Here is a 26471-nt window from a genome sequence, read left to right as displayed (position 1 = left end):
TCTCCCTGGGCCTGCTCCTCATCCTCTCCCTCATCTCCAGCTCCAGGCTCAGCTCCTGCTGCTCCTGTTCCGACCGCCAGGAGGTGCCAGTCGACAGTAGCGAAGAGGAGCATGGGGGGAGACCGGGGCTGGGTGTCGATGATGGGGTTAACGCAGGGGCCAGGAAGCCACACTGCTCCCCCACCACACTGACCCCTATTCCATTAGTATTATCATTAGTATTACCATTCAGAATGCCATTAACAATTCCGTTTGGAACCCCGCTCAGAACTCCAGTGGACTGGATGTAGACCTGATGGTTAGGGCTGTTGGTGGGGGAATCAGTTCCAGAGCTGGGGCTGGAGCTGGAGCTGGGGTAGTGGCTGGGGGTGAGCAAGGAGGTGGGGGTAAGGGGTTCCAGGCTGGTACCCAGCTGGCAGAGGGGCACAGGGGTCAAACACAGGTGGGGCAGCTGGAAAGGGCGGAGCCTCTGGAGGAGGGCGGGCTTGGTGCCGGAGACAGGAAGACCTCGCTTACGCAGCTGCTGTCGCAACTCAGACACCTGGGAGAGAAGGAGGACGGAGTGTGACAGAGGACAGGGTCAGGGACAGCAAATAGAGAGGGATGAGAGAAAGAGGTCAGAGAATGAAGAGAAGCAAGCAAGGACAAAAGAAAGAAGAGGAGGTACAGATCAATAGGAAGTGAGAAGTGCTATAAACATTCAAATGTTCAAGTTATTGTCCTGCCCATATTACCGTGAGGTCGACCAGGTTAGGTGGGAGGAGCTCAGACTTGTTGGAGGGACTTGTGTCCACAGAGGTGTGGTTTGTTGCCTTGGATACAGGCTGAGGGTCCTGGTGCATGGCTCCAGAGAACCTCACCATTTGGTTGGTGTCTCCGCTTTGATAAAAACAAAACATTCATGATAGTTGCCAGCGCACATGTAATGGTTAACCAACTTTAAATAGTCTGATGAACAGTATAACATCTGAATGAAACCACAGTTCTTGTGAGAAGGCCCAGGGGAGGGAGGTTTGGTGTGGTGTATGTAGTGGTACCTACCTGGATGTGACGGTGAGCTGCTGCTGTTGCTGCTGCTGGTCCTGTTGCTGCTGGTTCTGCTGTTGGTTCTGGAGGATCTGCAGCTGGAGGAACACCTGCTGTTGCTGCAGGAGGCTGGAGTAGGCGGGGTCTAAGAGCTGGGCTGGGGTGGGGCTCCTCTGACTGGCCCCTCCCCCTGAGCACAATGTTAACAATGATCAACTTTCCTGCTATTTAGTGGACTCATTTTGACAACATTTGTCATGTAAAGCACAATGGGCTTCAAGTATTGTATGAAAGGTCAAATATACATAAAAGATAATCATGTTTTTTAAAGTATAAAGACTATTACCGGCAGTCCCGGCCGTGGCTCTCTGGTCGGGGGGAATGTACTGATGGTATTTGAGTTTCCTCATCTTGGGCTGTGAATCCCGTGGTTTCCGCAGGCGGGGGGGGCGAGAGGAAGTCAGGGAGGAAGTAAGGGAGGAAGAGTCGGAGGGAGGTGTGAGAGACCGGGCTGTCTGAGAAAGGAAGAGGAAGAGGGGATGGGGAGGGAGAGGTGGGAGGGGATGGGGAGTGAGAGTGGGAGACAGAGAATGAATCAAAGTAATATTTCTCATATCCCATATTTTTTCTTGAGGATTGACCATAAGTTCTCAATGGGATTACGCTCGGTGGAGTTTCCTGGCCATGTACCCAAAATATCGATGTTTTGTTCCCCGAGCCACTTAGTTATCACTTTTGCCTTATGGCAAGGTGCTCCATCATGCTGGAAAAGACATTGTTCGTCACCAAACTGTTCCTGGATGGTTGGGAGAAGTTGCTCTCGGAGGATGTGTTGGTACCATTCTTTATTCATGGCTGTATTCTTAGGCAAAATTGTGAGTGAGCCCACTCCCTTGGCTGAGAAGCAACCCCACACATGAATGGTCTCAGGATGCTTTACTGTTGGCATGACACAGGACTGATGGTAGCACTCACCTTGTCTTCTCCGGACAAGCTTTTTTCCGGATGCCCCAAACAATCGGAAAGTGGATTTATCAGAGAAAATGACTTTACCCCAGTCCTCAGCAGTCCAATCCCTGTACCTTTTGCAGAATATCAGTCTGTCCCTGATGTTTTTCCTGGAGAGAAGTGGCTTCTTTGCTGCCCTTTTTGACACCAGGCCATCCTCCAAAAGTCTTCGCCTCACTGTGCGTGCAGATGCACTCACACATGCCTGCTGCCATTCCACAGCAAGCTCTGTACTGGTGGTGCCCCGATTCTGCAGCTGAATCAACTTTAGGAGACGGTCCTGGCGCTTGCTGGATTTTCTTGGGAGCCCTGAAGCCTTCTTCACAACATTTGAACTGCTCTCCTTGAAGTTCTTGATGAGCCAATAAATGGTTGATTTACGTGCAATCTTACTGGCAGCAATAGCCTTGCCTGTGAAGCCCTTTTTGTGCAAAGCAATGATGACGGCACGTGTTTCCTTGCAGGTAACCATGATTGACAAAGGAAGAACAATGATTCTAAGCACCACCCTCATTTTGAAGCTTCCAGTCTGTTATTCGAACTCAATCAGCATGACAGAGTGATCTCCAGCCTTGTCCTCGTCAACACTCACACCTGTGTTAACGAGAGAATCACTGACATGATGTCAGCTGGTCCTTTTGTGGCAGGGCTGAAATTCAGTGGAAATGTTTTTGGGGGATTCAGTTCATTTGCATGGCAAAGAGGGACTTTGCAATTAATTGCAATTCATCTGATCACTCTTCATAACATTCTGGAGTATATGCAAATTGCCATCATACAAACTGAGGCAGCAGACTTTGTGAAAATTAATATTTGTGTCATTCTCAAAACTTTTGGCCACGACTGTACAATATGTCATCTAACATATGTGATCCTTTCAGGTTGAACAGTCAGTATCCTAGCTGAATCCTGACATTAAACGCATGTGTGAAACCGTGACAACTGACAGTGTGTCCAGTCAGCTGTGACATCTAGCAGGTGTGTGTGTGTGTGTGTGTGTGTGTGTGTGTGTGTGTGTGTGTGTGTGTGTGTGTGTGTGTGTGTGTGTGTGTGTGTGTGTGCATGCGTGTCTAAATCCATAGGGCATAGTTCCGTTGGTAGTGACTGTCGACACTAATAAATGCGTAACACCAGAGTGAGTGTGTACATTATGCTATGTGGTTGAATACCTATCAGTAGACACCGGGAGAAGAAGAGACTGATATACTGTGTCTGACCCTCACAGTCAAAACATGTCTGTCTCTCTATGCAGACAATGCATTAACATCTGTAATGCTGTAATACTGTAATACTGTAATACTGTAATACCGTAACAATGTAATACCGTAATACCGTAATACCGTAATACCGTAATACCGTAATACCGTAATACCGTAATACTGTAATACCGTAATACTGTATATGCATGGGATTATTATTTATTTTTTTATACTTTGTTTTTATTGTAGGAACACAAAGAAAGTACAAATAAAGTAAAATAAAAGAACAAAAAAGATCTGCCAGCTACAGTGCACTTCATACCTTCATCATCATATCATCATATTAGTTACATTGGCATCTTTGAATTAGACCTTTTCCAAGTACGAAACCCATTTCTCCCAGTATTCCTGACCTCTCTCCTGTTGAGTTCTTAAAGCAAAGGTCATATGCTCCATGTGGTGTATTTCTTCTACAATGTCTATCCATTGTGTCACTGTGGGAGGGTCTTTTTGTAGCCATTTCCTAGTGATAGCCTTTTTACTGGCTGCCAGTAGGACCTTCAAGAGGTACTTTTCTCTATTGTGTAAGTTATCAGGTATTTCACCCAAGTACAAAGAAATGAATGTTTGTTCTATGTCAAATCCCATTATTTTTCCAAATGTTAGATCTCATTTCTCCCCAGTAAGTTTTGATTGCGGGGCAGGACCAAAAGATATGAGAGTGGTCCGCCCTCAATAGACCGCGTTCTCTCCAACAAGGGTGTAGGGAGCCAGTCTGTTTGGATTTCAGTTTAGGTGTTATGAAGAAACGTGTAACATTCTCTCCAACAAGGGTGTAGGGAGCCAGTCTGTTTGGATTTCAGTTTAGGTGTTATGAAGAAACGTATAACATTCTCTCCAACAAGGGTGTAGGGAGCCAGTCTGTTTGGATTTCAGTTTAGGTGTTATGAAGAAACGTATAACATTCTCTCCAACAAGGGTGTAGGGAGCCAGTCTGTTTGGATTTCAGTTTAGGTGTTATGAAGAAACGTATAACATTCTCTCCAACAAGGGTGTAGGGAGCCAGTCTGTTTGGATTTCAGTTTAGGTGTTATGAAGAAACGTGTAACATTCTCTCCAACAAGGGTGTAGGGAGCCAGTCTGTTTGGATTTCAGTTTAGGTGTTATGAAGAAACGTGTAACATTCTCTCCAACAAGGGTGTAGGGAGCCAGTCTGTTTGGATTTCAGTTTAGGTGTTATGAAGAAACGTATAACATTCTCTCCAACAAGGGTGTAGGGAGCCAGTCTGTTTGGATTTCAGTTTAGGTGTTATGAAGAAACGTGTAACATTCTCTCCAACAAGGGTGTAGGGAGCCAGTCTGTTTGGATTTCAGTTTAGGTGTTATGAAGAAACGTGTAACATTCTCTCCAACAAGGGTGTAGGGAGCCAGTCTGTTTGGATTTCAGTTTAGGTGTTGAAACGTGTAACATTCTTCCAACAGAATTCTCTCCATGACCTTGAGTTGGTGGAGCTTTGTTGAGTCTCTAATATGTTCAACCATGTTTCATCAGTTATTTCAATGTTAAGTTCCTCCTCCCATTTCTGTTTAATATAGTTTGTAGAATGTTTCTTTGAGGATTGAATACCCAAGTAGAGATTTGAAATCGTTTTTTTGTTACTCCCCAAGTTGTATGCGTTAGTGAATACTTGGATTAATTTTGGAGGTGCTCGAGGGTCAGTCACTTTTATCTCCCTTAAGAAATAGTGTCGGACTTGTAGGTATCTGTAGAAATCTTGTTTATCCCAGCCATGTTTTTTACTTAAGTCCTGGAAGTTATCTAGGTTCCCATTCCTTATAATTGTACTGAATGATGTGATGCCTTTCTGCGTCCATTGTTTAAATCTGCTGTCCTGAGTTGCAGGGATGAAGCTGGGGTCGTATGTGGGCCAACTCAGCAGTTTGATCTCTCTGTCTAAATTATTTTGCTTAACTACCCTAAACCATGTCTTAAGCGAGAAATGAATCCACTGATTTTGTCTATTGTATATTTCTGTTACCATGTCCTTATTTCCCAAAACTGACTGTATGGGTATCTCTGTCAAAGTAGTCTCCATGTCTTTCAATTTGGATTCGTATTCTGAATTGCACCAGCAAACCAGAGGTCTCAAATTGGGCTGACACATAATAATCTTTTAGGTTTGGTAAGGCCACACCCCCACAGTATTTTGGTAATTGTAATGTTGTATATCTAGTTCTTGGTCTCTTACTGTTCCAGATAAACCTTGATATCCGTTTATCCCTAAACTGTTTAGGTGGGATTTCTATGGGCAGTGATTGGAACAAATACAGTAACCTCGGCAGGATGTTCATTTTGATTGTTTCAATTCTACTACTAAGATCTAAGGGAAGTGAGTTCCACCTGTCTAGGTCATCATATATTTTCTTGTTGATGTGATTGTAATTCATGCAATAAAGTTTGGGTGTATCTTTTGGTAGGTATACTCCAAGATATTTAATGGATGAAGAGGTCCAGGTGAAGTTATACCTACTCTTCAGCTCTTCCTGTGGGGTATAATTATATACTAGGGCTTGGGTCTTGTGTACGTTAAGCACATACCCTGAATATGTTCCAAATGTTTGTAGAACATCCATCTATCTAGCTACGCTTGAGCCTGGGTCTTTAAGGAATAACAGAACGTCATCAGCATACATGCATATCTTATGTTCACTGTCTCTTATTGTTATTCCCTCTAAGGTTGGGTCCTGTCTTATTGCTTGTGCTAATGGTTCGAGGTACAAGGAGAAGAGCGTGGGTGAAAGATTGCAGCCTTGTCTTGCCCCTCGCTCTAATTTTATCGTTCGTGTCAAATGTCCATTTATCTTTATTCTAGCGGTCGGACATGAATACAGTGTTTTGATGCACTGTATCACTTCTTTGTTGAAACCAAATCTTTCCATAACTTGGAATAGGTAATCCCATCCCACTGAATCAAATGCTTTTTCTGCATCTAGACTGATTAATATTGCACTTGTCTTATTCTGAGTAATGTGGTCCATGACATGTAGTGTTCTCCTTATATTGTCCTGTGTCTGCCTATTTTGTATGAAACAAGTTTGATCTCCGTCAATCAATTCTGGGATTATGTTCTCCATTCTTTTGGCTATTATTGATGCATATAGTTTATAATCTGTGTTAAGAATTGCGATAGGTCTATATGAACTGCATTCTTTCTTATCTTTACCCTCTTTTGGGATTACAGATATGATGGCCTCTCTCCATGACGGTGGGAGACCCCCCTCCCTCAGAGTCCAGTTAAAACAGGCCTTAAGTAGAGGTGCTAATTGTTCTCTGAAGGTCTTGAACCATTCTGAAGGGAAGCCATCAGTGCCTGGAGACTTGTTGACATTTTGTTGAGATATTTCTTTATTAATTTCTTCGGTGGATATTTCTAAAGTTAGTCTATCGTTTTGCTCTGTCCCAATTGAGGGGAGATCAAGTGAGTTCAAAAAGTGCTCTATTGTCTGTGCATCTGCCTTCTCTGGTTGCTTGTACAGATTTGTGTAATATGATTCAAATGCATTCTGTATTTCATCTAATTTGCATGTGATCTTTTTTGTTTTGGGGTCTTTTAATTTGGAAATGGTATTCTGTGCTTGTTGTTTCCTGAGTCTCCATGCTAGTAATTTGGTTGCCTTTGAGCCTGCTTCATAATATCGTTGTTTCAGGAACCTAAACTTTTTCTCTACTTCTTCTCTATAAATCTGGTCAATTTCCTGTTTTACCTTTTTAATCTCGTAATATAAGAGGGTCTTTGTATTGACTATGAGAGCGTTCTAAGTTTCTTAGGGTTTCCTGTAATTTCAGCAGTTTCTGTGCTTTAATCTTTTTCTTGAGAGATGATGTGGCTATGATCTTTCCTCTAATAACCGCCTTAGCTGCATCCCACAATGTAGCAGGAGATACTTCCCCATTATCATTATTCTCCAGATAGATGTTCAATTCTGTCTTTATTGATTCATTGAATGCTGGATCATTCAGCATGCTTGTATTAAGTCTCCATATAGTATTTATTGGTTTGCTATCAAAGTGTAGAGTGAGGTAAACTCCATTATGATCTGATAAGTCGCTCTGCCCGATCCTACAATCCTTAAGCCTGTGTCTATCTGCACTGTACATAAAAAAGTAGTCTAACCTGGAGTATTCAGTGTGGCGGGCTGAGTAAAAAGTATATTCCTTATCGGTCTTGTGGGTGTCACGCCATACATCGAGCAGTCCTAGATCCTGCAGTCTCCTATTGATCTTTTTGGCAACTAGACTCATTTTCCTATTTTGATTTGTGCTGTCCAATTTTGAGTTTAGAATTGTGTTAAAATCCCCTCCACAGATAAGAGTGCCAGTGGTTTCTGTGGCAATTAAATCAAACACCTTCCCGTAGAAGACCATGTCACTCCCTGGGGGTGCGTATACATTAAATAATGTAACTTCCTTGTTTTCCAGTTTACATTTAACAAGTATAAATCTACCCTCCTTGTCTTTTATTTCTGACATAAACTCAAAATTAACTGATTTTGGGATCAAGATTGCAACTCCCCTTCTACCCATTTTGTAAGAAGAAAAAAAAGTGTTCCTATATCCCATTTTCTTGAGTTTCTCGTGTTCAGGTGTGGATAAGTGAGTTTCCTGCCAGAATAGTATGTCAACTCTCTCCATCTTTGCTATTACCTTACTTCTCTTGATGGCACTCCCCAGTCCGTTTACATTGAGACTTAGGACCTTAAATTCCCGATGATGCATCGATATAAATAAAAAAAACTGTGCACCATATCTGCCTGCTTATCATGAGCATAAAATGAACGAAAAATCAAGAACGATAATAAAGTAAACCAAAGTGGGAAAATACTTTGGTATTTGGACTCCCATGTCAGAGGACTGTCTCTTGCCTCTGGGGTTTGAGGGGATGAGCCTGTCCGCAGGAAGGGCCCCTCGCTCAGATATGAAAATGCGTGACGTAGTCACAAACAAGACCTGGTGGAACCAAAAATAATAAGGGCGCCTATTTCGTCGCTTATACACATCGGTTAAGTACAAGTTAAAATTATATCGGTCGCATGGGATTATTTTTGATTGACTTTACCACCAATCAATCAATAAATCAATCAATCCATTGTTAATGCTTCAATCAATTCATTCTTCATTTCTATAATGCTTTTTACAGATGCATTTCCACATTGTTCTGGATGTGTGTTTGGTCTATTTCTGAGTAGCCCTGTTCCAGTACCTTTGGCAGCAGGGGCGTGGCATGGGAGGTCAGATACATCCCCTTTGGTCTCCCGGTCGTTGCCATGGAGTTGGAGTCGCCCACGGTCATGCTCATTGGCTGGCTGATGCCCTCGGTTGCTGGGAGCAACGCCAAGATAGACTGCAGGAAAGCAGGACAGAAATATAAACAGGTCATAGCAAAGGATGTAATCCAAACATGACTTGCAGTTCTAAAGTCAGTTTTGTGTTTCCCGTGTTGATGGTTGAGGTTAGGATTTAGGGGAAGGTAATCTCACCTGATGGTTAGGATTTAGGGGAAAGTAATCTCACATGATGGTCGAGGTTATAATTTAGGGGAAGGTAATCTCACCTGATGGTTGAGGTTAGGATTTAGGGGAAGGTAATCTCACCTGATGGTTGAGGTTAGGATTTAGGGGAAGGTAATCTCACCTGATGGTTGAGGTTAGGATTTAGGGGAAGGTAATCTCACCTGATGGTTAGGATTTAGGGGAAGGTAATCTCACCTGATGGTTGAGGTTAGGATTTAGGGGAAGGTAATCTCACTTGATGGTTGAGGTTAGGATTTAGGGGAAGGTAATCTCACCTGATGGTTAGGATTTAGGGGAAGGTAATCTCACCTGATGGTTGAGGTTAGGATTTAGGGGAAGGTAATCTCACCTGATGGTTAGGATTTAGGGAAAGGTAATCTCATTTAATGGTTGAAGTTAGGATTTAGGGGAAGGTAATCTCACTTGATGGTTGAAGTTAGGATTTAGGGGAAGGTAATCTCACCTGAACATGGGCGGGACTGTGGGTAAAGGGCAAGACCCCAGGGGACAGGTCACTCAGTGATTGGTCATCTGAGAACCCCGGCGACGAGGAGAAGGCTGGTGATTGGAGGACCCCGAGTTGCTCGGGAGACAAGGAGGAAGAGCAGGAAGAGATGTCATCTTGGAAGACATCTGAGGAGAGAGGGAAGGAAACGGGGCCTAAGGGAAGAGGGGGAGAAGGAATAGGTTAATTAGTAATGACATCTGGACTGTTTGAAAACGTCTATAGTTCTTTCGTGCGTGTGTGCATGTGTGTTAACTCACGGTTCTCCGGAGGCAGTATGTGTTTGTGCAGTAGGTCCAGAGGTCCGGGCCGATGCTGGACCTTCTCTCCAAGGTTGTTAGCCAGCCGAGCCTTCTTCTGCCTTCCGGTCCCACACACACTCCTGTCTGTTAGAGAGAGAAGCAACAGGAGTTGAGAGCAGATTTGTGTTTGCGTATGCATAACTGTGTTGCTGTGGGCACTCAATCCCAGTTCAACCCAGCAGGGGTACCCAAAACGTCTGCCTTAAAGGAACCACATACCCCTGGAGACACATAAAATAACAACAACAACACAACCAGAAATGCAACAATAATAGTGGTATTTTAATCACAATGGACAATGAGATAAATACAAGAGGAAAGGTTACAGAGAAGAAGAGGAGGAGAGGATAGAGGGGAGAAGAGAGTGGAGGATAGAGAGTAGAAGAGAGAGTAGGAGAGGATAGAGAGTAGAGAGAGGAGGACTGGATATAGAGGAGAAGAGAGAGGACAGGATAGAGAGAAGAGAGAAGAAGGGATATAGAGTAGAAGAGAGAGGGGAGAAGAGAGAGGAGGATGAGAGAAGAGGAGAGGATAGAGAGGAGAAGAGAGAGGAGGAGAGGATAGAGGGGAGAAGATAGAGGAGGGGATGATAGAGAGGAGGAGGATAGAGAGTAGAAGAGAGAGGAGAAGAGGATAGAGAGCAGAAGAGAGAGGAGGAGAGTAGAAGAGAGAGGAGGAGAGGATAGAGAGCAGAAGAGAGAGGAGAGGATAGAGAGTAGAAGAGAGAGGAGGAGAGGATAGAGAGAAGAGAGAGGAGGGCTGGATTTAGAGGAGAAGAGAGAGGAAGACTGGATATAAAGGAGAAGAGAGAGGAGGATAGGAGAAGAGAGAGGAGGAGAGGATAGAGAGCAGAAGAGAGAGGAGGAGAGGATAGAGAGCAGAAGAGAGAGGAGGAGAGGATAGAGAGTAGAAGAGAGGAGGAGAGGATAGCGAGGAGAAGAGAGAGGAGGACAGGATAGAGAGGAGAAGAGAGAGGATAGAGAGGAGAAGAGAGAGGCGGAGAGGACAGAGAGGAGAAGAGAAAGGAGGAGATAGAGGAGGAGAGGATAGAGAGTAGAAGAGAGAGGAGGAGAGGAGAAGAGAGAGGATGAGAGGATAGAGAGAAGAAGAGAGAGGAGGACAAGAAAAGAGAGAGGAGGATAGTAGAAGAGAGTGGAGAGGGTACAGAGGAGGAGAGGAGGGTGAGAGAGATGTGAGTGGTTGAGAAAACGACAGTTCTCCACCCCTGGATGGGTGGGGTTTTGTGTTCTGTCCATCATTGCTTGGCTGGCAGGTTTAATCCAATGAAACCTGCCTGTAATGGAGAGCAACATGGTTCATATCTATGTGTGATTGACAGCTAATGGAATAACAAATCCATCATAGGGCTCTGAACCTTCATTTCCTCATCACTTTACAGGTAAAGAGGAGTGGAGGAATGAGAGTAGATAAGAGAAAATTGATTGAGACAGAGAGAGAAACACTGAGAGAGAGAGAGAGAGACAGAGAGAGAGAGAGAGAGAGAGAGAGAGAGAGAGAGAGAGAGAGAGAGAGAGAGAGAGAGAGAGAGAGAGAGAGAGAGAGAGAGAGAGAGAGAGAGAGAGAGAGAGAGAGAGAGAGAGAGAGAGAGAGAGAGAGAGAGAGAGAGAGAGAGAGAGAGAGAGAGAAGTCAAATGTCTACTGTTTGCTGATGATCTGGTGCTTCTGTCACCAACCAAGGAGGGCCTACAGCAGCACCTAGATCTTCTGCACAGATTCTGTCAGACCTGGGCCCTGACAGTAAATCTCAGTAAGACCAAAATAATGGTGTTCCAAAAAAGGTCCAGTCGCCAGGACCACAAATTCCATCTAGACACTGTTGCCCTAGAGCACACAAAAAACTATACATACCTCGGCCTAAACATCAGCGCCACAGGTAACTTCCACAAAGCTGTGAACGATCTGAGAGACAAGGCAAGAAGGGCATTCTATGCCATCAAAAGGAACATAAATTTCAACATACCAATTAGGATCTGGCTAAAAATACTTGAATCAGTCATAGAGCCCATTGCCCTTTATGGTTGTGAGGTCTGGGGTCCGCTCACCAACCAAGATTTCACAAAATGGGACAAACACCAAATTGAGACTCTGCATGCAGAATTCTGCAAAAATATCCTCCGTGTACAACGTAGAACACCAAATAATGCATGCAGAGCAGAATTAGGCCGATACCCACTAATTATCAAAATCCAGAAAAGAGCCGTTAAATTCTACAACCACCTAAAAGGAAGCGATTCCCAAACCTTCCATAACAAAGCCATCACCTACAGAGAGATGAACCTGGAGAAGAGTCCCCTAAGCAAGCTGGTCCTAGGGCTCTGTTCACAAACACAAACACACCCCACAGAGCCCCAGGACAACAGCACAATTAGACCCAACCAAATCATGAGAAAACAAAAAGATAATTACTTGACACATTGGAAAGAATTAACAAAAAAACAGAGCAAACTAGAATGCTATTTGGCCCTAAACAGAGAGTACACAGTGGCAGAATACCTGACCACTGTGACTGACCCAAACTTAAGGAAAGCTTTGACTATGTACAGACTCAGTGAGCATAGCCTTGCTATTGAGAAAGGCCGCCGTAGGCAGACATGGCTCTCAAGAGAAGACAGGCTATGTGCTCACTGCCCACAAAATGAGGTGGAAACTGAGCTGCACTTCCTAACCTCCTGCCCAATGTATGACCATATTAGAGAGACATATTTCCCACAGATTACACAGATCCACAAAGAATTTGAAAACAAATCCAATTTTGATAAACTCCCATATCTACTGGGAGAAATTCCACAGTGTGCCATCACAGCAGCAAGATTTGTGACCTGTTGCCACAAGAAAAGGGCAACCAGTGAAGAACAAACACCATTGTAAATACAACCCATATTTATGCTTATTTATTTTAACTTGTGTGCTTTAACCATTTGTACATTGTTACAACACTGTATATATATAATATAACATGTGTAATGTCTTTATTGTTTTGAAACTTCTGTATGTGTAATGTTTACTGTTAATTTGTATTGTTTATTTCACTTTTGTATAATATCTACCTCACTTGCTTTGGCAATGTTAACACATGTTTCCCATGCCAATAAAGCCCCTTGAATTGAATTGAATTGAATAGATAGATAGATAGATAGATAGATAGATAGATAGATAGATAGATAGATAGATAGATAGATAGATAGATAGATAGATAGATAGATAGATAGATAGATAGATAGATAGATAGATAGATAGATAGATAGATAGATAGATAGATAGATAGATAGATAGATAGATAGATAGATAGATAGATAGATAGATAGATAGATAGATAGATAGATAGATAGATAGATAGATAGATAGATAGATAGATAGATAGATAGATAGATAGATAGATAGATAGATAGATAGATAGATAGATAGATAGATAGATAGATAGATAGATAGATAGATAGATAGATAGATAGATAGATAGATAGATAGATAGATAGATAGATAGATAGATAGATAGATAGATAGAGGAGATGTATGGGTAAACCACTTCTCCAATCTTTTTGGCTCTATAACAAAGAATAAAGAGCAAAAACATATACATGATCAAATACAAATCCTAGAATCAACTATTAAAGACTACCAGAACCCACTGGATTCTCCAATTACCTTGAATGAGTTACAGGACAAAATAAAAACCCTCCAACCCAAAAAGGCCTGTGGTGTTGATGGTATCCTTAATGAAATGATCAAATATACAGACAACAAATTCCAATTGGCTATACTAAAACTCTTTAACATCGTCCTTAGCTCTGGCATCTTCCCCAATATTTGGAACCAAGGACTGATCACCCCAATCCACAAAAGTGGAGACAAATTTGACCCCAATAACTACCGTGGAATATGCGTCAACAGTAACCTTGGGAAAATCCTCTGCATTATCATTAACAGCAGACTCGTACATTTCCTCAATGAAAACAATGTACTGAGCAAATGTCAAATTGGCTTTTTACCAAATTACCGTACAACAGACCATGTATTCACCCTACACACCCTAATTGACAACCAAACAAACCAAAACAAAGGCAAAGTCTTCTCATGCTTTGTTGATTTCAAAAAAGCCTTCGACTCAATTTGGCATGAGGGTCTGCTATACAAATTGATGGAAAGTGGTGTTGGGGGTAAAACATACGACATTATAAAATCCATGTACACAAACAACAAGTGTGCGGTTAAAATTGGCAAAAAACACACACATTTCTTCACACAGGGTCGTGGGGTGAGACAGGGATGCAGCTTAAGCCCCACCCTCTTCAACATATATATCAACGAATTGGCGCGGGCACTAGAACAGTCTGCAGCACCCGGTCTCACCCTACTAGAATCCGAAGTCAAATGTCTACTGTTTGCTGATGATCTGGTGCTTCTGTCACCAACCAAGGAGGGCCTACAGCAGCACCTAGATCTTCTGCACAGATTCTGTCAGACCTGGGCCCTGACAGTAAATCTCAGTAAGACCAAAATAATGGTGTTCCAAAAAAGGTCCAGTCACCAGGACCACAAATTCCATCTAGACACCGTTGCCCTAGAGCACACAAAAAACTATACATACCTCGGCCTAAACATCAGCACCACAGGTAACTTCCACAAAGCTGTGAACGATCTGAGAGACAAGGCAAGAAGGGCCTTCTATGCCATCAAAAGGAACATAAATTTCAACATACCAATTAGGATCTGGCTAAAAATACTTGAATCAGTCATAGAGCCCATTGCCCTTTATGGTTGTGAGGTCTGGGGTCCGCTCACCAACCAAGATTTCACAAAATGGGACAAACACCAAATTGAGACTCTGCATGCAGAATTCTGCAAAAATATCCTCCGTGTACAACGTAGAACACCAAATAATGCATGCAGAGCAGAATTAGGCCGATACCCACTAATTATCAAAATCCAGAAAAGAGCCATTAAATTCTACAACCACCTAAAAGGAAGCGATTCCCAAACCTTCCATAACAAAGCCATCACCTACAGAGAGATGAACCTGGAGAAGAGTCCCCTAAGCAAGCTGGTCCTAGGGCTCTGTTCACAAACACAAACACACCCCACAGAGCCCCAGGACAACAGCACAATTAGACCCAACCAAATCATGAGAAAACAAAAAGATAATTACTTGACACATTGGAAAGAATTAACAAAAAAACAGAGCAAACTAGAATGCTATTTGGCCCTAAACAGAGAGTACACAGTGGCAGAATACCTGACCACTGTGACTGACCCAAACTTAAGGAAAGCTTTGACTATGTACAGACTCAGTGAGCATAGCCTTGCTATTGAGAAAGGCCGCCGTAGGCAGACATGGCTCTCAAGAGAAGACAGGCTATGTGCACACTGCCCACAAAATGAGGTGGAAACTGAGCTGCACTTCCTAACCTCCTGCCCAATGTATGACCATATTAGAGAGACATATTTCCCTCAGATCACACAGATCCACAAAGAATTTGAAAACAAATCCAATTTCGATAAACTCCCATATCTACTGGGAGAAATTCCGCAGTGTGCCATCACAGCAGCAAGATTTGTGACCTGTTGCCACAAGAAAAGGGCAACCAGTGAAGAACAAACACCATTGTAAATACAACCCATATTTATGCTTATTTATTTTAACTTGTGTGCTTTAACCATTTGTACATTGTTACAACACTGTATATATATAATATAACATTTGTAATGTCTTTATTGTTTTGAAACTTCTGTATGTGTAATGTTTACTGTGAATTTGTATTGTTTATTTCACTTTTGTATAATATCTACCTCACTTGCTTTGGCAATGTTAACCTCTAACGAGCCTCTACCCCGGGTCCGGGATCACCCCCCATCCCCCCACACACTGATTAGCATAGCTAGCATAGCTTCACAAGTAGATAGTAGCATCTAAATATCATTAAATCACAAGTCCAAGACACCAGATGAAAGATACAGATCTTGTGAATAAAGCCACCATTTCAGATTTTTAAAATATGTAAATCTATTAGCTAAACACGTTAGCAAAATACACCACTTTTCTAACTCCATCAGTTTCTTACTACTTCAGGTGCTATCACCAATTCGGCTAAACTAAGATATTGATAGCCACTAACCAAGAAAAAACCTCTTCAGATGACAGTCTGATAACATATTTATGGTATAGGATAGGTTTTGTTAGAAAAAAGTGCATATTTCAGGTAGAAATCACAGTTTACAATTGCACCGACCATCACAAGACGACTAGAATTACTATAGAGAGCAACGTGTATGACCAATTTACTCTTAATAAAACATTTCATAAGAATAGACAAAGCATAGCAATGGAAAGACCCAGATCTTGTGATTCCAGACAATATTTCAGATTTTCTAAGCGTTTTACAGCGAAAACACAATAAATCGATAAGTTAGCATACCACATGTGAAAACGTTACCAGAGCATCGATTCCAGCCAAAGAGCGCTATAACGTAATCACCGCCAAAATATATTAATTTTTTCACTAACCTTCTCAGAATTCTTCCGATGACACTCCTGTAACATCATTTTACAACATACATATACAGTTTGTTCGAAAATGTGCATATTTAGCCATACAAAACCGTGATTATACAATGAAAATAGTAGCAACTCAAGCATCAAAATGAGGGACGTCAGCTTTCAGAGTGATCTAGTTTAATCGAAAGCTAATCATATACTTGACTAAAAAATACAGGGTTGACAGGAATCGAAAGACAAATTAGTTCTTAATGCAACCGCTGACTTACATTTTTAAAATTATCCTTACTTTTCAATACAGGGTTCGCCAAGTGACGCGATAACAAACAAAATGGCGAAATATGCGTTTAAAATATTTCGACAGAACAACGATTTATCATATTAAATATTGCTTACTTTGAGCTGTTCTTCCATCAGATTCTTGGGCAATGTATCCTTTCTATGTTGTAATCTTCTTTTGGTCGATAGATGTCCTCTGTCCTTCGAAATATCCACTAACGATCGAACGGGACCCCAAAACGTGTCCAAAGTTTCAGAGTGCACAACAAAGAAATTCCTCAAAATCGCACTAAACGGATATAAATTGCTATAAAACGGTTCAAATTAACTACATTATGATGTTTTTAACAACTATAACGACTAAAAACATGACCGGAGAAATATCACTCTCTAAACAACGATTTGGAAGGAGGCAGGTCTGATGCCCATCTTGCGCACGACGCATGCAGGAAGAGAGCGGTACTTCTACGTTTTCTTGTTTTATAGTGGCTGTGATTGTGCAATAGACTCCATTCAAAACGTGATGACGTACAGACACCCAGAGGAAGACGTAGGCAGTGTCGGTTTCTTCATAGCATTCACTGTCGCCTTAAAAACAGACTCCAGATCAGGGGTAAAAATTTCTGAAATCTCACCCCTGTCATGAAAAGTGCTGTAGATATTGTTCTGTACCACTCAGAGACAAAATTCCAACGGCTATAGAAACTAGAAAGTGTTTTCTATCCAATAATAACAATAATATGCATATTGTACGATCAAGAATTTAGCACGAGGCAGTTTAATTTGGAGACCCAAATATGCTAATGCGGAACAGCACCCCCTATAGTTCCAAGAATTAACACGTTTCCCATGCCAATAAAGCCCCTTGAATTGAATTGAATAGATAGATAGATAGATAGATAGATAGATAGATAGATAGATAGATAGATAGATAGATAGATAGATAGATAGATAGATAGATAGATAGATAGATAGATAGATAGATAGATAGATAGATAGATAGATAGATAGATAGATAGATAGATAGATAGATAGATAGATAGATAGATAGATAGATGATAGATAGATAGATAGATAGATAGATAGATAGATAGATAGATAGATAGATAGATAGATAGATAGATAGATAGATAGATAGATAGATAGATAGATAGATAGATAGATAGATAGATAGATAGATATGAAGAGAAAGACAGATGACAGATACAGAGGTCGGTGATGAGGAGTGTTATGCTTGGCTGGGAGCTTACTAAATGAGTCAGACAACAGACAGCAGAAATACAGTGGACAGACAGACGGGGCATCATCACCTTGTGCAGTTTTAATGTTCAGACCACACAGGGGCGACTTCTGAGTGGCGCCATCGTCAGTTAGATGCTGCATTGGGAGATAGCAGGTCAAACCAGCAAACCAGTTTTGGGGTCAGTTCCATTTCAATTCTTTAGGTTGAGACAAACAGTGAGACAACAAGACTCTTCTTTAGGTTGAGACAAACAGTGAGACAACAAGTCTCTTCTTTAGGTTGAGACAAACAGTGAGACAACAAGTCTCTTCTTTAGGTTGAGACAAACAGTGAGACAACAAGACTCGTCTTTAGGTTGAGACAAACAGTGAGACAACAAGTCTCTTCTTTAGGTTGAGACAAACAGTGAGACAACAAGACTCTTCTTTAGGTTGAGACAAACAGTGAGATAACAAGACTCTTCCTTAGGTTGAGACAAACAGTGAGACAAGTCTCTTCTTTAGGATGAGACAAACAGTGAGACAACAAGTCTCTTCTTTAGGTTGAGACAAACAGTGAGACAACAAGTCTCTTCTTTAGGTTGAGACAAACAGTGAGACAACAAGACTCTTCTTTAGGTTGAGACAAACAGTGAGACAACAAGACTCTTCTTTAGGTTGAGACAAACAGTGAGACAACAAGACTCGTCTTTAGGTTGAGACAAACAGTGAGACAACAAGTCTCGTCTTTAGGTTGAGACAAACAGTGAGACAACAAGTCTCTTCTTTAGGTTGAGACAAACAGTGAGACAACAAGACTCTTCTTTAGGTTGAGACAAACAGTGAGACAACAAGTCTCTTCTTTAGGTTGAGACAAACAGTGAGACAACAAGACTCTTCTTTAGGTTGAGACAAACAGTGAGACAACAAGACTCGTCTTTAGGTTGAGACAAACAGTGAGACAACAAGACTCTTCTTTAGGTTGAGACAAACAGTGAGACAAGTCTCTTCTTTAGGATGAGACAAACAGTGAGACAACAAGTCTCTTCTTTAGGTTGAGACAAACAGTGAGACAAGACTCTTCTTTAGGATGAGACAAACAGTGAGACAACAAGTCTCTTCTTTAGGTTGAGACAAACAGTGAGACAACAAGTCTCTTCTTTAGGTTGAGACAAACAGTGAGACAACAAGACTCTTCTTTAGGTTGAGACAAACAGTGAGACAACAAGTCTCGTCTTTAGGTTGAGACAAACAGTGAGACAACAAGACTCTTCTTTAGATTGAGACAAACAGTGAGACAAGTCTCTTCTTTAGGATGAGACAAACAGTGAGACAACAAGTCTCTTCTTTAGGTTGAGACAAACAGTGAGACAAGACTCTTCTTTAGGATGAGACAAACAGTGAGACAACAAGTCTCGTCTTTAGGTTGAGACAAACAGTGAGACAACAAGTCTCTTCTTTAGGTTGAGACAAACAGTGAGACAACAAGTCTCTTCTTTAGGTTGAGACAAACAGTGAGACAAGACTCTTCTTTAGGATGAGACAAACAGTGAGACAACAAGTCTCTTCTTTAGGTTGAGACAAACAGTGAGACAAGACTCTTCTTTAGGATGAGACAAACAGTGAGACAACAAGTCTCTTCTTTAGGTTGAGACAAACAGTGAGACAACAAGTCTCTTCTTTAGGTTGAGACAAACAGTGAGACAACAAGTCTCTTCTTTAGGTTGAGACAAACAGTGAGACAACAAGTCTCGTCTTTAGGTTGAGAAAAACAGTGAGACAACAAGACTCTTCTTTAGGTTGAGACAAACAGTGAGACAAGTCTCTTCTTTAGGTTGAGACAAACAGTGAGACAGGTCTCGTCTTTATGTTGAGACAAACAGTGAGACAACAAGTCTCGTCTTTAGGTTGAGAAAAACAGTGAGACAACAAGACTCTTCTTTAGGTTGAGACAAACAGTGAGACAAGTCTCTTCTTTAGCTTGAGACAAACAGTGAGACAGGTCTCGTCTTTATGTTGAGACAAACAGTGAGACAACAAGTCTCGTCTTTAGGTTGAGACAAACAGTGAGACAAGACTCTTCTTTAGGATGAGACAAACAGTGAGACAACAAGTCTCTTCTTTAGGTTGAGACAAACAGTGAGACAGGTCTCTTCTTTAGGTTGAGACAAACAGTGAGACAGGTCTCTTCTTTAGGTTGAGACAAACAGTGAGCTACTTACCAGAGCTTTACTCTGGTCTTTCTCTCCTTTGCGAGAGGAACAGGTAGTTTTCAACCCTAGAGAGAGAGAGAGAGAGCAGTCATAGCAGTCATTAGAAGGTAGTGTAACGAAGAGAGAACACCCAACCCTGTCAGTAAACATTAACAGTAACTCCACTCACCAGAGTCGATTTCATTTTGCCTTCGGTTCTGAATCCTCAACTGCAAGACTGAAAGACAAGCAGTAGAGAGGTGGTGAATTAGATGTATGAGAATACCTGGAATAACCTGCAAGGTAACTATGGGTAAAAGGTACTGTCCTATGTTCTGTAGTACAATATCCCTCTGTAATAGTATAGTAACATGTGACGGAGCAATCTCTACAAACACACATACACTGCACACACACCTTCACACTAAGAGGTTCATTGGGGGAGGGGCTGATAGGTTTGGTGATGTTTGCCACAATGCATTCCAGTGCTGAGTTTTGAGATCTGAGAGAAATGGAGGGAGGGATGGAGGGAGGGGACAGCAGGATGAGAAGGGTTTGGAGGGGCTGTAACTATTTATCCGTCAGTATGTCTATTTCTGTCACCCCCATCCCCCCTTCAGCTGTCCCTCTCTCTCCAGAACTCTCTACCTCCCTCCCTTCATCACTGTCATGCAAGTTAATTCTTCCTCCCCTATTTTCTGTCAGCCGACCGCCACTCGAAAAGAGACCCCATTACATTACTTCAGTAAAAACACCGCTTAGCCTGGTTTTACAGTAAACACCTACCTCTTAGCCTGGTAACAGTTACCTCTTAGCCTGGTAACAGCTACCTCTTAGCCTGGTAACAGCTACCTCTTAGCCTGGTAACAGCTACCTCTTAGCCTGGTAACAGCTACCTCTTAGCCTGGTAACTGTTACCTCTTAGCCTGGTAACAGCTACCTCTTAGCCTGGTAACAGCTACCTCTTAGCCTGGTAACAGCTACCTCTTAGCCTGGTAACAGCTACCTCTTAGCCTGGTAACTGCTACCTCTTAGCCTGGTAACTGCTACCTCTTAGCCTGGTAACTGTTACCTCTTAGCCTGGTAACTGCTACCTCTTAGCCTGGTAACTGTTACCTCTTAGCCTGGTAACAGCTACCTCTTAGCCTGAAAACAGCTACCTCTTAGCCTGGGAACTGCACCTCTTAGCCTGGTAACAGCTACCTCTTTGCCTGGGAACTGCACCTCTTAGCCTGGTAACAGCTACCTCTTAGCCTGAAAACAGCTACCTCTTAGCCTGGTAACTGCTACCTCTTAGCCTGGTAACTGTTACCTCTTAGCCTGGTAACACCTACCTCTTAGCCTGGTAACAGCTACCTCTTAGCCTGGTAACAGCTACCTCTTAGCCTGGAAACACCTACCTCTTAGCCTGGAAACACCTATCTCTTAGCCTGGTAACACCTACCTCTTAGCCTGGTAACAGCTACCTCTTAGCCTGGTTCTACAGTAAACAGCTACCTCTTAGCCTGGAAACACCTACCTCTTAGCCTGGTAACAGCTACCTCTTAGCCTGAAAACACCTACCTCATAGCCTTGACCTCATCTTTACTAGATGCTGTTCTTCCACTAATCTCATTGCAACTCCCCTCCAAGTCTCCGACCACTACCTTGTATCCTTTTCCCTCTCGCTCTCATCCAACACTTCCCACACTGCCCCTACTCGGATGGTATCGCGCCGTCCCAACCTTCGCTCTCTCTCCCCCGCTACTCTCTCCTCTTCCATCCTATCATCTCTTCCCTCTGCTCAAACCTTCTCCAACCTATCTCCTGATTCTGCCTCCTCAACCCTCCTCTCCTCCCTTTCTGCATCCTTTGACTCTCTATGTCCCCTATCCTCCAGGCCGGCTCGGTCCTCCCCTCCTGCTCCGTGGCTCGACGACTCATTGCGAGCTCACAGAACAGGGCTCCGGGCAGCCGAGCGGAAATGGAGGAAAACTCGCCTCCCTGCGGACCTGGCATCCTTTCACTCCCTCCTCTCTACATTCTCCTCTTCTGTCTCTGCTGCTAAAGCCACTTTCTACCACTCTAAATTCCAAGCATCTGCCTCTAACCCTAGGAAGCTCTTTGCCACCTTCTCCTCCCTCCTGAATCCCCCCCCCCCCCCCCTCCTCCCTCTCTGCGGATGACTTCGTCAACCATTTTGGAAAGAAGGTCGACGACATCCGATCCTCGTTTGCTAAGTCAAACGACACCGCTGGTTCTGCTCACACTGCCCTACCCTGTGCTTTGACCTCTTTCTCCCCTCTCTCTCCAGATGAAATCTCGCGTCTTGTGACGGCCGGCCGCCCAACAACCTGCCCGCTTGACCCTATCCCCTCCTCTCTTCTCCAGACCATTTCCGGAGACCTTCTCCCTTACCTCACCTCGCTCATCAACTCATCCTTGTCCGCTGGCTACGTCCCTTCCGTCTTCAAGAGAGCGAGAGTTGCACACCTTCTGAAAAAACCTACACTCGATCCCTCCGATGTCAACAACTACAGACCAGTATCCCTTCTTTCTTTTCTCTCCAAAACTCTTGAACGTGCCGTCCTTGGCCAGCTCTCCTGCTATCTCTCTCAGAATGACCTTCTTGATCCAAATCAGTCAGGTTTCAAGACTAGTCATTCAACTGAGACTGCTCTTCTCTGTGTCACGGAGGCGCTCCGCACTGCTAAAGCTAACTCTCTCTCCTCTGCTCTCATCCTTCTAAACCTATCGGCTGCCTTTGATACTGTGAACCATCAGATCCTCCTCTCCACCCTCTCCGAGTTGGGCATCTCCGGCGCGGCCCACGCTTGGATTGCGTCCTACCTGACAGGTCGCTCCTACCAGGTGGCGTGGCGAGAATCTGTCTCCCCACCACGTGCTCTCACCACTGGTGTCCCCCAGGGCTCTGTTCTAGGCCCTCTCCTATTCTCGCTATACACCAAGTCACTTGGCTCTGTCATATCCTCACATGGTCTCTCCTATCATTGCTATGCAGACGACACACAATTAATCTTCTCCTTTCCCCCTTCTGATAACCAGGTGGCGAATCGCATCTCTGCATGTCTGGCAGACATATCAGTGTGGATGACGGATCACCACCTCAAGCTGAACCTCGGCAAGACGGAGCTGCTCTTCCTCCCGGGGAAGGACTGCCCGTTCCATGATCTCGCCATCACGGTTGACAACTCCATTGTGTCCTCCTCCCAGAGTGCTAAGAACCTTGGCGTGATCCTGGACAACACCCTGTCGTTCTCAACTAACATCAAGGCGGTGACCCGTTCCTGTAGGTTCATGCTCTACAACATTCGCAGAGTACGACCCTGCCTCACACAGGAAGCGGCGCAGGTCCTAATCCAGGCACTTGTCATCTCCCGTCTGGATTACTGCAACTCGCTGTTGGCTGGGCTCCCTGCCTGTGCCATTAAACCCCTACAACTCATCCAGAACGCCGCAGCCCGTCTGGTGTTCAACCTTCCCAAGTTCTCTCACGTCACCCCGCTCCTCCGCTCTCTCCACTGGCTTCCAGTTGAAGCTCGCATCCGCTACAAGACCATGGTGCTTGCCTACGGAGCTGTGAGGGGAACGGCACCTCCGTAGCTTCAGGCTCTGATCAGGCCCTACACCCAAACAAGGGCACTGCGTTCATCCACCTCTGGCCTGCTCGCCTCCCTACCTCTGAGGAAGTACAGTTCTCGCTCAGCCCAGTCAAAACTGTTCGCTGCTCTGGCACCCCAATGGTGGAACAAACTCCCTCACGACGCCAGGTCAGCGGAGTCAATCACCACCTTCCGGACACACCTGAAACCCCACCTCTTTAAGGAATACCTAGGATAGGATAAAGTAATCCTTCTAACCCCCCCCCCCCCCCCTTAAAAGAGTTAGATGCACTATTGTAAAGTGGTTGTTCCACTGGATATCATAAGGTGAATGCACCAATGTTTGCAACAGCAGGAAAATAATCCTGCAGCAACAGAAAATGGAACTGTTGTTGTGGATTATAATTTGTAGAGGTTGATACATTTTTCGTTAGGCAAATCAAGTCAGACATTGTTAAGTGGAAATTGCAAACTTTAGAAGCCTTTTTAAACCTGCAACTACAGGATAATCAAATTAAGATACGGCATCTGTATAATGTCATCCAAACATTTTCCAATCTTATAACTGTACCTCTAATGCTGTCTTATTTAATTAGTTATGTGTTTGAATTTGCCTAAGAGTTTTCAGAAGAGTTGATTGACTACTTATAAACCATTTATAAGCCCTGTACAGATGGTAGGTCAATTTAGTTTACCGTTAACAATTAACAATCTGTAACTGAGTGGAAGCAAATGAAGCCAGAATCTTGATGACAGATAAGAGCAGGAAGGTGACAGTGTAAACTACTGTTGTGCATGGATTTAGCTCAGTGAGATTATCTTCCTGCTTTGGGCAAGCGTTCATGGACAGAGAGAAATAGCAGAGATTGGATTGAGGTTATAATCGTCTCCTCAACCGTCTATTGTGTGAAGTAATCTCATAGTGAACCTTATAGGTTATCAATGATCTGTAACGATTTTCTTCTTCTTCAGATGAGGAATATGAAGGATCGGACCAAAATGCAGCGTGGTAAGTGTCCATGTTACTTTAATATAACAGAACACGAAAAAATACAAAAATAACAAAGTGAATGACAAAGAAAACCGAAACAGTCCTGAATGGTGAAAACAAACACAAAACAGGAAACAACCACCCACAAACACAGGTGGGAACAGGCTACCTAAGTATGATTCTCAATCAGAGACAATGATAGACAGCTGCCTCTGATTGAGAACCATACCAGGCCAAACACACAGAAATACAAAACAAGGACAACATATAACACCAGACATAGAATGCCCACCCAAACTCACGCCCTGACCAACCAAAATAGAGACATAAAAAGGATCTCTACGGTCAGGGCGTGACATGATCATTGATCATTTAGCAGCTACCAAATGCAGCATTATCATTACCATGATTTCACCACTGATGTAAGTACAGATGTAAGATCTTAATTTGATCACCCTGTTGTTGCAGAAAATGTTCTGCACAACAGAACATGCACATTTGTAGTGTATTCAAGGTTTAAAAAGGCTTCTAAAGTTTGTAATTTTCCCTTCAAAATGTATCAACCCCTACAAAAATGTCAAATTTTTACCGTCCACACAATAGCACACATTTCCTGTTACTGCAGAATTATTTTCCTGCCATGAGAAACTGATCAAATAAAATTGTTGACTACCACCACCACTGTCTACAGGCATAGCACACCCTACCGCTTTTCTGTTTTGATCACAGTCATGGTAACATACTCAGGGTATAATAGTACATCTTCCTCAACACAAGTTACACAACCCATATTGCCATCCTTCCATCCATAGGCTATTAATTCAACATCAACCAATCAGACAACATTCACCTATTGACAAAAGTATTGATTGGTCCTTCATAGCCTTCAACCATTTCCTCCATAGCTGAATAGATAGTGGGTTCAAAGCAGCAGGACAGCTGATACTTAGTTAGCCAGTCTAACACATTTAAATGTCTCTTCTAATGAATCCAATCTGGAAACCTCAAGACACTTCCTGGTATTTAAATAAATAAATAAACTCATCAAATCTAATCTGAACCTCCAGCTGCCCAAGACAGGCCTGGTAATGAACAGCTGGTGGAAAAAAACAACAACATGAATGTCTCTATGACCTCATTTCCTGTCCCTACCAAGCCTCTTTATGACAGGAGCAGACTGATAACAACAGCGGCGGCCATTTTTAAGGAGCACGTTCCAATTCTAGAACACAACTGCTGCTAGTTAAAGGACAGCAACCTATGGCTGATGGACCTAACACAAAACATAAAGAAATCCAACTTGCAAAAGGATTCAGTAGCTGTACAATTTTCTTGCTACAGATGTAGGATCTTAATTTGAGCCAGTTTGCAACAGCAGGAAAATAATCCTGCAGCAACAGAAAATGGAACTGTTGTTGTGGATTATAATTTGTAGAGGTTGATACATTTTTCGTTAGGCAAATCAAGTCAGACATTGTTAAGTGGAAATTGCAAACTTTAGAAGCCTTTTTAAACCTGCAACTACAGGATAATCAAATTAAGATACGGCATCTGTATAATGTCATCCAAACATTTTCCAATCTTATAACTGTAACTCTAATGCTGTCTTATTTAATTAGTTATGTGTTTGAATTTGCCTAAGAGTTTTTAGTTCACTGTGTACTGAGCCCTCAGTGTAAACAAACAGAACTTCACATCGTTATGGTTTGAAATGGAGACAGGAGCAATGTGGCAGTAGCTATATGCCTCTTGTCTCTCATGACAGATTAAAACATAGCTAGCTGTAAAACTTGGTTCTGGGTTCTGAGATGAATATGCTACAAATACTGTCATTGGGAGATTAAAAGATTTGTGATCGACACTGGTATGTCTATTCAGAAGAGCTCTGTGGTTTCAATCAATAAATAGATATACGACGATCAATATGTTTACCTGATTAATCATCCTCATAATTAATATAACCAAGACTAGACTTATCTGCCACAATCATACAGGAACAACTTCTTGCCAATGATATAGTCATCAATCATTACTAGTTACCATAGTGTCAGCCATGGGCTTGGC

General features: G+C 42.8%; 1 protein-coding gene across 2 annotated transcripts in view; it reads right to left on the bottom strand.

Moving 5' to 3' along the window:
- Positions 1-26471, bottom strand: part of LOC139573306 (myocardin) — a 45215-nt gene that overhangs the window by 1942 nt on the left and 16802 nt on the right. For both annotated transcript variants that reach the window (XM_071396604.1, XM_071396603.1), the window contains exons 3-12: positions 20005-20052; positions 19845-19900; positions 17712-17778; positions 9570-9695; positions 9268-9464; positions 8495-8635; positions 1373-1541; positions 1042-1216; positions 735-879; positions 1-541 (exon numbers count right to left, since the gene is read on the bottom strand). The exon at positions 1-541 is cut by the window's left edge and continues 122 nt beyond it. In XM_071396604.1, coding sequence (XP_071252705.1) covers positions 1-541; positions 735-879; positions 1042-1216; positions 1373-1541; positions 8495-8635; positions 9268-9464; positions 9570-9695; positions 17712-17778; positions 19845-19900; positions 20005-20052 — 1665 coding nt within the window. The remainder of the gene's footprint in view (positions 542-734; positions 880-1041; positions 1217-1372; positions 1542-8494; positions 8636-9267; positions 9465-9569; positions 9696-17711; positions 17779-19844; positions 19901-20004; positions 20053-26471) is intronic.

The sequence above is a fragment of the Salvelinus alpinus genome, chromosome 4 (genome assembly GCF_045679555.1).
Source record: "Salvelinus alpinus chromosome 4, SLU_Salpinus.1, whole genome shotgun sequence".
Classification (NCBI taxonomy): domain Eukaryota; kingdom Metazoa; phylum Chordata; class Actinopteri; order Salmoniformes; family Salmonidae; genus Salvelinus; species Salvelinus alpinus.
Note: the sequence above shows the minus strand (reverse complement) of the source record. Positions and strands in the feature narration are given on the sequence as shown.